This window comes from Budorcas taxicolor, chromosome 12 (assembly GCF_023091745.1).
Source record: "Budorcas taxicolor isolate Tak-1 chromosome 12, Takin1.1, whole genome shotgun sequence".
Classification (NCBI taxonomy): Eukaryota; Metazoa; Chordata; class Mammalia; order Artiodactyla; family Bovidae; genus Budorcas; species Budorcas taxicolor.
In genome coordinates, this window is record NC_068921.1 from 36,465,166 (window position 1) to 36,478,154 (window position 12,989).

Consider the following 12,989-nt stretch of genomic DNA (forward strand, 5'->3'; position numbering starts at 1 on the left):
TAATTTTATTTAGTAGTTTCATGTTGAACATTTCAGTTGTTTTTCACTATTAGAAATAACACTGCAATGCACATTTTTGTGTAGAATGACTTGTATGATTTTATAAGTTCATTCTTTAACTAGATTTTTAGAAGTGGATCAGAGAGGAGGTACATGTATTTTAGTTTTGTGATATAAATCAAGGTTATTTTCCAAATGGGGGTTGAAGGACGAAAGTATAGGCTATTCTGTTAAGTAGCAAATTTTATTGGTGGGGGATAAACTTTGATTTTGATGTTGATTAGTGCATTCTTGTGAATGCTTATTCATGTTCTTAAGCTGTTTATGTATATTTGTTCAAAAATTTATTTGAATGACTTTTAAAATATATAATGTTAATTTGTCATCAGATTGTTTTTTGAGGTAGAATGATTTGATTCTTCAAGTTTAGATTGCCCCATCTGCAAAGTTAGGCCACTGTAAATTTTTTTGTCTTTTAGAAGTATTGTTCCTAATGCTTTTTAATAATACAGGTATTGAGAATATCTTCGGCTCTTAGTGTAATAGCTAGCTAGTGTTTTGCTGCTAAAAGCTTTTTGTGAAGTTCAGTATTTGTGGTTTATCTTCTAGGTGGCAATGCTCGATCTCAAGTTTTGAGAGAGAAAATTACTGAATTGGAAACAGAAATAGAAAAATTTAAAGCTGAGAACGCATCTTTAGCTAAACTTCGCATTGAACGAGAAAGTGCCTTGGAAAAACTCAGGTAAGTGGGGGGAAATGTACAGTGATCCAGTTATATCTTCAAGATTATATCTAAACTATTTGAAACAATTCCTGTTAACCTAGCAAGAGAAGGAAATGAAATACATACCACAAAAGAATTTAATAAATTTAGATAAAATGACCTATTGTGGTCAAAGATGTGTTAAAAGGGGAATTCTCTTAGTGATGAGGTCATAAACTGAAGTTTGACAAGCAGTTTGGAGCTGTGAATCCAAGCGCCACCTTGGTCAGTGTATTACTTTCTAGGGCTGCTGTGACATAATGCACACAAACTGGGTGGCTTAAAACAACACAAATTAATTTTCTCACATTTCTGGAGACTGAAAGCCTGAAGTCAGGCATCAGCAGGGCTGTGCTTTCTCTTCTGTCTTCTCTTGGTTTCTAGTGATCCTTGGCCTTGCTTGGGTTGCAGGTGAACATGGGGTTGTTTCTGCCTCTGGGTTATTGAGAATAGTGCTGAGGAGCCACCATGCTGTTCCACAGGGGCCACGCCAGTTACGTCGTGTTCATCTGCACGAGCCAGCTCTGCATCCTGGGGATCAGTCATGGTGTATTAATGCCTTTACTGTGCTGTTCAATTTGGTTTGATAGGTTTTTTTTTTTTTTTTTTGAGGAGTTTTACACACTTATTCATCAGGGACATTAGCTTATAGTTTTCTTTCCTTGTGTTTTTGTCTGCCTTTGGTATGAGAGTGAAAACTAGCTTCACAGAATGAGTTTGGAAGTGTCCCTTCTTTTTAAAGATTGGTATTAATCCTTCTTTGAGTGTTTGGTGGAACTCACCTGTGAAACCACCTGTGGGCTTTCCTTTTGTGGGAAGTTTTTGATGACTGATTCAGTCCTCTAATTTGTTATTGGTCTGTTCAGGTTTTCTCTTCCTACTGGGTCAGTTTTGGTAGGTTGTATGTTTCTAGGAATTTGTCAATTTCTTCTGAGTTATCCAGTGTTTTGGAATATAATTGTTCACGTGTGGCCCTTTTTATTTCTGAGGTATCTGTTAAGGCCTGTACTTCTCTTTTTTTCTTAGTCTGACGAGGGGTTTGTCTCCCCTAATGCGTGTGTCATTCATTTAGTCACATCACATAAGTCCTGTAGGCTTTCTTCACTCCTTTTCATTCTTTTCCCTTTTTTCCCTCTGACTGGGTATCTTCAAGTCACCAGCCTGTGCAGTCACAGATGTTTTTCTTCTGCTTGAGTCTGCTGTTGAAGTTCTCTGTTGGATTTGTCGCTTCATTTCTTTTATTCTTCAGCTCTAGAATTTCTTTCTTTCTTTTTTTAATAATTTGTTTGTTCTTATTTTGTTTCACATGTTTTTTCCCTGATTTCATTGAGTTGTTTATCTGTGCTCCCTTGTAGCTTGCTGAGCTTCATAAAACAATTAATTTGTGGTCTTTGTCAGGTGGTTTGTAGATCTCCATTTCTTTGGGCTGGTTACTGAAGCTGTGTTAACAGTTTCCTTTGGTGGTCTCATGTTTACCTGATTCTTACTGATCTTTGTAAACTTGTATGGATGTCCTTGTATTTGAAGGAACAACCACCTGCTCCTGTCTCTAGAGGCTGTTTCTGGCAGGTAAAGACCTTGTCCTGCTGGACTCCTGGTGGGATTGTAGCTGGCTCACTGTGCTGGATCCACAGTGAAGGGGTTCACCATTTGATAGGCCTGTCACCAGGGTTGCAGTCAGCTGTGGTTCCTGCCAGATCCCCAGTGGACAGAACTGCTTCTTGGACTGCAGTCAGGCAGGACTGAAGCTATGTCATGGGCTGCCTCCTGGACCACTGCTGGGTCTGTAACAGGAGGTGTGTTTCCAGAGGTCATCACAGGTGTGGCTCCTGCCAGGTTCCTCAGCATCTTTCCACTGGGCCTCTGGTCCGGCAGGACTGCCTCCGTACCCAGAGCAGGGCTGGAGCTGGGTCACTGGGTTGTGTCAGGATCTGTAGGCAGGACCATGGTCTGTGGGTCTGCTTCCAGGGGCATGGGTGGGCATGGCTCCTCCTGCCTCCTTTGGCAGTGGGGCTATGTGTAGTGCAGTCAGTTCGCCATTTGGTAGGTCTGCATGGACCTGCCTTCTCAAAGTGCTGTCCTTGATCTCAGGCTTCACCAGGGTTTCTCAGTTACCTCCCAGGGTCCTTGAGTTCCCACAAAAGCCTCGAGTTCCCACTTTTGTCTGTAGATGGTGGTCAGATTGTCGTTTGTGTGGGAGCATGTGATTCCACAGTCCTGCTGTTGTCGTGCCATGTGCTCTCAGCACAGCATCCAGAAAGACCCTGGTTTATGACAGCCCCAGACCAGTGTGCTGCTGTGCTCAACAGCAGAGTCCTCACTGTCGTCCCAGAGACGATGACGTTTATTGGTCCCCCAGCTCCATCATGTTTTTGACATTCTCTCCTACTGTTTTGTCTCTTTAGCCACACTGGCCTCCTGGCTGGTCTTTGAACACGAGTCATGTTCGTACCCTGGGGCTTTTGCATACGGAGTTTCCTTTTCCTGGAATACTCTGTCCAGATATCTTCATGACCGATCTCTTCCGGTCCCTCAGATTTCACTTCACATACTATCTCAGCAAGATGATTCCATCTGTAATTTCAGTCCCCTGACCTCCATATTTTCTAACCTCATTCCTTGCTTTATTCTTAACATTTCTAGTGTTCCATATATTTTACTTGTTTATCTTTATTGTCCTCTGTTGCTCCCACTAGAATGTAAGAAGCTTTGTAAGACTAAGGATTTTATTTTTTTCACTGTGGTTTCTCCAGTTCCTAGCATAGTGCCTGAGTCATAGTAGGTTCCCAGAAAATGCTTGATGAGAGGGCCTTTACTGAATTGATTGTTATTTCACTACTGTTGATTGAAGGTGGAGTCACCGAAACCAGCAGCTTCTCCATTCCAGGCTGTCACTGGGGCTTCATTTTGTGCCACGTGTGGATTATGATATCGAGGTGGTCTCCTTAGATGATAATGTGGTTTGGTCATTTTAGGAAAGAAATTGCTGACTTTGAACAACAGAAAGCAAAAGAATTGGCTCGAATAGAGGAGTTTAAAAAGGAAGAAATGAGGAAGTTACAAAAGGAACGCAAAGTTTTTGAAAAGTATTCTACAGTTGCGAGAACTTTTCCAGATAAAAAGGAACGTGAAGAAATACAAGTATGTCAGTTATTTATATCATATTCATAACTTATTAAAGATGGCAGTATTGTAAGAATTTTACAATTATTTGTGTCAAAGAGAAATTGGGTATCAATGTATTAATCACCCATTGACTCAACAGATAATTGGAGATACCAGAAATACCTTCTGTAGTCAAGGCTTTTCATTTTAATTTTTATTAAATTTTTTACTCTTTGGCTGTGCCATGGGGATCTTAGTTCCCCAACCAGGGATCGAACCCTCGCCCCCTCCATCTTAACCACTGGACCTCCAGAGAAGTCCTGTACTCTTGACTTGTGAAGAGTAAAATATGTCAGTTCTTTTCTTACTAAAGACTTCCCCAGAAAAGACTACGATAATGACATGGGTAAATTCAAAACATCGATTTTGAATTCCTTTTAACTTTACTGAGGAATAATTGAAATATATAGCTATGCTTCCCTGATAGCTCAGCTGGTAAAGAATCCGCCTGCAATGTGGGAGACCTGGGTTCGATCCCTGGGTTGGGAAGATCCCCTGGAGAAGGGAAAGGCTATCCACTCCAGTATTCTGTCCTGGAGAATTCCATGGACTGTATAGTCTACAGGGTCGCAAAGAGTCGGACACGACTGAGCGACTTTCACTCACTTCACTCATGGCTCTGTGTTTAAAAGTATACTGTGTGATGATTTGATGCACATCATTGTGGAATAATTACCAAGGTCAGGTTATCTCTGAGTGAGTGGGTGTGGAGAAAGCCGAAGACCTGCTTTGAGCAACTGTCTGGTGCACAGTGCAACCTTGTTAACCAGTCACTGAGCTATACCGAAGCCCCTCAGATCTTACAGTCTTCTTACAGCTCAAAGTTCATGGCCTTGGACCTCCCTTGCTCTCTTTCCCCTCCCTCCAGCTCCCAGAAACCAGCGTTCTGCTCTTGGAAGTCAGCTTTTTCCCCCCTAAAATTCTGTGTGTAAGTGATACTATATAGTATTTGTCTGCTGCTGCTAAGTCGCGTCAGTCGTGTCTGACTCTGTGTGACCCCATAGATGGCAGCCCACCAGGCTCTGCCATCCCTGGAACTCTCCAGGCAAGAACATGAGTGGGTTGCCATTTCCTTCTCCAGTGCATGAAAGTGAAAAGTGAAAGTGAAGTCGCTCAGTCATGTCCGACTCTTAGCGACCCCATGGACTGCAGCCTACCAGGCTCCTCAGTCTATGGGATTTTCCACACAAGAGTACTGGAGTAGGTCGCCAGTGCCTTCTCCGATCTTGTTTGTTTATTTTTGGTTTATTTGACTTTGGATTCTTAAATTATTTAGATTAATGAGTTACCATTTTAGTAGAATAGTTTATTTTCCCACATGATAACAGTGGTTACCAGTTAGAAATTGCTCACTTGTTGGTTGCACCCCACCGCTTTATAAATAGGAAGTTCAGGGAGGTAATGACTTTGCTTCATGTGTTTTCATGGCACAAAACTGGGATACGAGCCTTGACCTCAACTGGGGCCTGAGTCTGTCTCTCTGACATCGAACCCTGGGAAGGGCCTTGACCTCACCTGCGTCCAGCCTCTGTCTGTCTCTGAAGTCACACCTGGGAAGGGCCCCTGAGCCCTGTTCTCCCCCTGTTGCCTTTGCTGCTCTGTTGACTGCTGTGAGGCTGTGAGAGGGCGGGTGGGTGTCCAGGCTCACACGTGTTCACAAGGTGGTGGGCCTCCTCACTCACACCTCAGTCGGAGTGAGCTTGTGGGTAGTGGCAGTGCTTTCTTGATTCGGCTTCCCTCCGCTCTCAGTCACTCCCCGTAATTTGTACCTATGTGGGTGCAGGTGGCTGATTTCTGTTTGTACAGTTGCAGGTAGCTTCCTCAGACATCTCCAGGAGTTTCTTCACTTAGTCATTCAGTGCATCTGAAACAAGTCATTTTTTCAGACCCAGTTTCAGTCTCAGGAATTTCAGATAGACCCAGTTTCGGGGCTGGGAGTTCTGACTTCATTTATTCCCTTTGTCACTGCTCTTCCTTCAGTTAGTCATGGATTCCTGTTACTGTTTTCTTCACCAGATAACCCCACTTGTCTCTTTCTATTTCAGTTAATATCTTAGATTAGACCTCAATTACCACATGGTTCCTATGTGGTGTCTGACACCCTTCCCTGCACCACCCCCCTCCACCCGCCACGCCCCCCGCCCCCCCCCCCCCCCCGCCCCCCGTCACCATCTCCTGGAACAGAACTCCAGGTGATGGTATGAGGTGAGACTCTAGCTTGAACCTCGTTCCTTTTCCTGAGGAACCTGATGTTTCTGAAATGTGATTCGCTGAGTCTTCCCTTTTCTGCTCTTTGTGCTGGGCTAGTGATCCTGGTTTGTTGATGTGTTGTCTATTCTGTTGCATTGTTTTAATTCTAGTAATGGTGTTTTGTGTTTTTTTGTTTTTTTTTTTTTTTTGGAAAGGCTTTGAAGCGGCAGGTATCTGATTTACAGGAAGATCTGAAAAGAAAGGAAGCAAAGTGGTCTAGTACATATGGCCGTCTTAGAAGCCAGATAGAAATGTTGGTCAGAGAGAACACAGACCTCCGGGAGGAAATAAAAGTGATGGAAAGGTTCCGACTGGAAGCCTGGAAGAAAGCAGAAGCCACAGAGAGCAGCGCCAGGATGGGTCAGTGTGTGACCTCCTCAAAGAAAGATGGGTTCTTGGTAGGTTTTGTCACCTTGTCTCTGTTGTCGTTTTGTCTCTCAGTCGTGTCCGACTCTGTGCGACCCCATGGACTGTAGCCCACCAGGCTCCTCTGTCCGTGGGATTCTCCGGGCAAGAATACTGGAGTGGGTGGCCATTTCCTCCTTCAGGGGATCTTCCTGACCCAGGGATCGAACTGCGTCTCCTGTGTTATAGGCAGATTCTTTCCCACTGAGCCACCAGGGAAGCCTCTGTCACCCTGGGGAGGTGCTGAATATTTGGGGAGTTGGATTCATAGAAAGATAGAGAGGGTGGGTGCCAGGGCCGGAGGAAGGGAGGAGGAGGAGCTGCTATTTCCTGGGTACAGACTCAGTTTTGTGAGGTAAGAGCTCTGGAGATGGTGGTGCAACTGCACAGCAGTGTGAGTGTATTTAAACACTGAACTGTCTTGAGAAGGTTGAGATGGTAGTTCTATGTGTATTTCACCACAGTTAAATTCTTCTTTTGTGCATTGTAAAGATTTCAAACTCATGTTTATGATTCTTTAAAACCACTGTACCATGAAGGAAGTCCCACTTTTAATCTTTTTTTAAAAAACTTTTTGTTTGTTTATTTATGGCTGTGCTGGGTCTCTGTTGCTGTGCACGGGCTTTCTTCAGTGGGGCAAGCAAGTGGGGCCTCCTCTAGTTGTGTGGGCTGACTGCCGTGGCTTCTTTTGTGGCGCCTGGGCTCAGGGCGTGGAGGCCCAGCAGCTGCAGCCTGAGGGCTCAGTGGTTGTGGCTCAGTGGGCTCAGTTGCTCTGTGGCCTGTGAAGTCTTCCCAGACCAGAGGTCAAACCTGTTTGCCCTTGCATTGGCACATGGATTCTTAACCACTGGACCATCAGGGAAGTCCCTCATTTTGATAATTCTTGTAGAGGAATTATAACGCAATAGGCAGGTAATCTCAGTTAAAACAGGGTAAGTAAATTTTCTGCAGAGATTCTCTTTTTTGTGTGCATATGATCCTTTTGAATCAACTGTTGGTTTTTTTACTCATCTATATTCACAGCTGTGATGTGCAGACACTGAGGCCCTGGAGATCAAGCAGTGAGCAAAACAGACTTCTTGTCCTCTTGGAACTTGTATTCCAGTGGTGGGAGAAAGATGAGTGTTGGACATGGTGTATGAGGTTGTGATGAGGACTAAGGAGAAAAAGCAAGGAGGCGGGATACCTGTTGGGGGAGGGTGTTGCAACTTTCTGGCCAGCATCTGGGGAAAGCCCTCCTGAGAAAGCGAGGTTTGAACAACGGCCAGGAGAGGGCTCAGTGAGCCAGGATAAGACGATTTGGGAGTCCCGAGGCCAGAGGAGCCCTGTGGCTGGTGAGACTGGAGCAGAGTCCATCCTGGGGAGCAGAGCAGGTTGTGACATTGCAGATGGGCTTGGAGTGGCCGGTGCAGCTTTCCTTAGGCCTTAGTCACTTCCCAGAGTGCTGCCTTTTCTTCTGAGTGAGATCTCTTAACTCTCGGAAGGATGCATGGGCGGGGCGGTCCCCCTGCTGCAGATGTGAGTGTGGACTGAGGTGGGCTCAGGAGCATTGGGGGATTGTGGCCTTAAACAGAGACTGGTGGCTGAGGCTGCGGCGCAGTTGGGGGGGTGGAGATGTGGGTGGGATTTAGTGATAAACTGGGTATGGGGTGTGACAGCAGGAAAGTGGGCTTCCAAGTCGAGAGTCGTTTTTTTTTTTTGGCCATTTATCACTTGTCCCTTCAAAAGAGAGTACAGATTTCCCGGGGTATGGATGTTAGGAGCTCAGATTAGGTCAGGTGAGTTTGAATTGCCTGCTGGACATCAGGTGGACACGGGGCAGAGTTGGGTGTGTATCTAGAGAAGGTCAGGTCTGGGTTAGAAGTTTGGGGCCCGCAGAATGTGTGGGAGAGACCAGACCATTAGGGCTGAAGGTATGGATGGTGAGGAGAAAGAACCAGAGCTGAAGTGGGGAGGTTAGTGTGGTGTCCTAAGGGCCAAGTACAGTAGGCAGAGAGGCCCGAGCCTCAGAGGCTGCTGCTGAGTAAGGCGAGGGCTGAAAGTGGATCCTCGAATTTGCCAGAGGAAAGCCTGACTGGGTGAGAGTGAGAAGCTTCAGACAGAGTGTAAAGCTTTGTGCAGAAGTCTTGTAGTAAATACGAGGAAATGAGGTAGTAGCTGCAGGGGAAGTTTTTTTTGTTTTGTTTTAAGACGGGAAAGTTAACAAGTGTTTATGTATTAGTAGGACTGAGTAGGCGGAGAGGAAAACCTTGATGTAGGATACAGCCTGAGGGTCATTGAAGTGGTGTGCACGTGGAGAGGAGCTGGGGTTTGAGGGGTGGAGGCACTGGCGTGGACGTCTGTGCCTGGTGATGGGGCAGCTCAGGGGTGAACCCAGAGCTGGACGTGGGAGAGCCCTTGGTGGGAAGTTCCCCCAGCCCTTTACCTTTTCTCAGAGGACTGGGAAGCCTGGCTCTCTGCTGAGAGGGGGGATGGAGGAGGCTCTGGGAGCTTTGAGGGGAGGGAGGGACAGGAAGTCGGGGTCTGCAAGAGCGCAAAGCGAGGGGGAAATGTGGTCTGACTCCAGAGGTTAGAGATGGTATGTTTCAAGTAGGAATTATGTTATTTTTGCTTATTCAGCTTTTCGAGTGTAAATGGTAGACAGTTAGCAGAGGTATGTCAGCCCAGTGAATACCAGAGTGAGAGGGGTGTGGAAGTTGACAGTATATATAGTAAGAGTTACTGCAGTGAGCCATGATTTCAGTCTGCTCAAGAAGGGCAGAGGTTTGGGGAGATGCAGGAGACACGATCAGTGGATCGTGGGACCCTGCAGGCTGTAAGCCCTGGAAGGAGGGAGGGTGTCAGTGGGGTGAGCTGGGAAGACAGGATGTGGAGTCAGAGGGTGAGATTCCCCACCTCCCTACATGTTATTATGAAAGTTGAGCCAAACAAATTTGAAAGAATAGTATGATGAATACCTGAACACTCACCTAGATCCAATCATTGTTCACATTTTGCCACATTTCCATGTAAAGTGTTTTGCTGAACCATTTGAAGGTAATGGCAGAAATTGTGGCATCTCACCCCTAAATACTTTGGCAATTTATTAAATGGCACTGGCTTTTTGAATGATTATTATTTCGTAAGTTGCTCTGAAATTGATACTTTTGCAGCTCTTAATAATTGCAGATATTGATAATGACTAGTTCTCCTTTGTCCGCTGGAGTACTAGCTGAGGTGGGAGAGAGTGGTCTAGAGGTGGCAGCTATGGCATCATCTCCTGACAAGCAGGGCACGTGGATGAGACTGGGCAGGAGAGAAGGAGATCTGGCTGGAGGAGGAGATGGGAGTAAGGAGGACATCTCCACTGACCTCTAACCCTGGGGGGTGGGAGGACAGTGTGTGCAGTCTCCTGGTGTCTGACCATGAGTTCCAGCCCTCTCCTCTGACCGCTCTGGTAACATCACAAAAACTGTTGTTTCACATTGTCTGCTGTGCCTCACTTGAGGAGTGAATGTATCTCCAGAGGTAGCGTGTGAGGATGCGTGTAGTCCATTCCTAGGAGCAGCTGGTTCACTCTGCTTGTTCACTCAGTATACATGAGCGCAGCATAAATTGAACACACTTAAAATATTCCCTTTGCAAGCTGAGTTCTGTTACTTTCTTTCCTTGTACTAATGTGTAGACTAAACTAATTTTATATTCAACATTTTCTCATACTATAGAATTCATCAATTCGATTTCAAAAGAGTCAGATTTCTTCAGGAACCCAGGTAGAAAAGTACAAAAAAAATCATTTGCCAACACAAGGTAAGATAGTTGCATGATCTTTTTATAAAATATTTTAGAAATTTAAAGAGTGGAGAATTTATACCAACTTAATAGAAATAAGATATTTCAAATGTAATTGAAGCCCCTATGTATCCTACTTCCAGTTAATTTGCACCCAGACCACATTCCTTTTCTTATTTTTCATTCTTTTAGTACATTGTGTCCATAAATCAACATAGTATTGTGTCATACTCCATCCCTCCGCCATTTGCTTTCTCTCTCAATGTTTTAAGACCTACCCTCAGTAATACATATAAACTCCAGCTATACATATTCCATGTATATTTGCCACAGTTAAGCTGTCTTGTTGATGGGCATTCATGTTTTCCATGTCTGTCACAGAATGAATAGGACAAGTCTTGGTCATGTGAGTTTCTCTTAGACAAATGTCAGGGGTAGGATATAGGATATAGACATCAGGTTTGTCTCAGTTGAGGAGATGTTTGGGTTCAATCTCTGGGTTGTGAAGATCTCCTGGAGAAGGGAATGGCTACCCACTCCAGTATTCTGGCCTAGAGAAATCCATGGACTATACAGTCCTTAGGGTCACAGAGAGTTGGACACAACTGAGCGACTTTCACTTCCCTTTGCAGTTTTTTTTATTGTCAACAGAACATGCTCTTTGTGCTTGCTAACACTTGATCTGCTTAGACTTTAATTTGGCCAGTGAGATGGGTGTGAAATGAAGAGTCACTGTCATTTAAATACGCATTTCTCTGATAACTGATGAGGTAATGTGAACATCTTTTGATATTTAGTGGACATTTGAGTTTCCTCTTGTGAATTGCCTGTTCATCTCTTTTGCCCGTTTAAAACTCCGTGTGTGCGCTTGTAAGGTTTTGCTTATTAAAGTTAATTATAAGCACTGCCAGTATCTTCTGCCCATCTATATTTAGCTTTTTGGTTTGTGTTTCTTTATACATGTGTTTTTCCTTTTAATATTGAATTTAATCAATTTTTTTAAATGGTTTTTGCTTTTTGTGGCTAAGAAATCCTTTTCAAACATCGAGTCACAAATACACTATTTTCTTCTATGTTTTCACACCTGGGTCTTTAATCTGCCTGGAAGTTTTAGAAAGTATTTCTGTAAATTAAATTTATAGAAATGGATATAACATGTGGTTTGAAAATTATAAAGGAAATATGAGTAACCACTTCCCACAATAAGAATTAGCAACACCTCAGAACTGCCTCTTCTGTGATCATATTACATTGCTTCTCCTTGAAAATAGTTTCTACTTTCATAGGTATAGTCCATAAAAAAAAAGTTTCACTTTTTTTGAGCTTTCTGAAGAGTTAGTCATGCTGTATGTATTCCATGGTATTCTTTTAAGTTTTGGGATGTTAAACAATGATGCTGTGAACTTTGCTACACATTGCTGGTATACATTTATTTCTCTAAGACATATACCTAGGGCTAGAGTTACTGAGTAATTTGTAGGAATATCTTTAACAGATATTGCCAAAAATTTCCCAAAAGTGATTTTACTCTCTCATCAGCAATGTAAGTGCTTGCTTTGCTCCACATCTTGTTATTACTCGATTTTCAGAATTAAATTCATGCCAGTCTGTTAGGAGTGCATCTGTATCTAATAGTTTTAATTTGCATCACCATTACTAAATATGTTGAACACATTTGCCTGTGTTTAGTGGCTGTTCAGAATTCATCTTTTGAGAAGAAATGGATGAGATCTTTATTTTGTGGAGCTGTCTCTTTCTTTATTGTTTGTGGGAGGGTCCCCACATCCTCATAACCCTAAGTTTCATGTACTGCAGGTATCTTCTCCCAGTGTCTAGCTTGTCTTTTTTTACTCTTAATATGTTAAAGATATGAAAAGTATCTTTTTTAATTGAAATATATCTGACATATCAGTTCAGTTCAGTCGCTCAGTCGTGTCCGACTCTTTGCGACCCCATGAATCACAGCACGCCAGGCCTCCCTGTCCCTCACCAACTCCCGGAGTTCACTCAGACTCACATCCATCGAGTCAGTGATGCCATCCAGCCATCTCATCCTCGGTCGTCCCCTTCTCCTCCTGCCCCCAATCCCTCCCAGCATCAGAGTCTTTTCCAGTGAGTCAACTCTTTGCATGAGGTGGCCGAAGTACTGGAGTTTCAGCTTTAGCATCATTCCTTCCAAAGAAATCCCAGGGCTGATCTCCTTCAGAATGGACTGGTTGGATCTTCTTGCAGTCCAAGGGACTCTTAAGAGTCTTCTCCAACACCACAGTTCAAAAGCATTAATTCTTCGGCGCTATAACATTGTGTAAATCTGAGGTGTCTATCATGTTGATTTGATGCATTTAGATATTGTAATGTGACTGTCAATTTGTCCATACCTAGAACCTCTATTAAATCACAGTTATGATTTCTTTTTTGGTGGTCGGAATAATTAAGATCTAGTTTTCTTAGCAAGTTTGATGATTATAGCATAGTATTGTTCACTACACTGTGCTTTGTATCTCTAGGACTTATTTACAGCTCACTGCAAGTTGGTATACCCTAACTTTCACCTCCTAGCCCTTAGTAACCACTGTTTTATTCTCTGTTTTAATGTGTGGCTTTTTGAAATTCCACATATAAGTTATACCATACA

At 43.7% G+C, this 12,989-nt stretch overlaps 1 protein-coding gene across 1 annotated transcript in view; it reads left to right on the forward strand.

Annotated features, from left to right (window-relative positions):
* Positions 1 to 12,989, forward strand: part of CENPJ (centromere protein J) — a 36,198-nt gene that overhangs the window by 12,515 nt on the left and 10,694 nt on the right. Inside the window, exons 8-11 of the mRNA XM_052650245.1 lie at positions 610 to 742; positions 3,739 to 3,904; positions 6,334 to 6,576; positions 10,288 to 10,372. Coding sequence (XP_052506205.1) covers positions 610 to 742; positions 3,739 to 3,904; positions 6,334 to 6,576; positions 10,288 to 10,372 — 627 coding nt within the window. The remainder of the gene's footprint in view (positions 1 to 609; positions 743 to 3,738; positions 3,905 to 6,333; positions 6,577 to 10,287; positions 10,373 to 12,989) is intronic.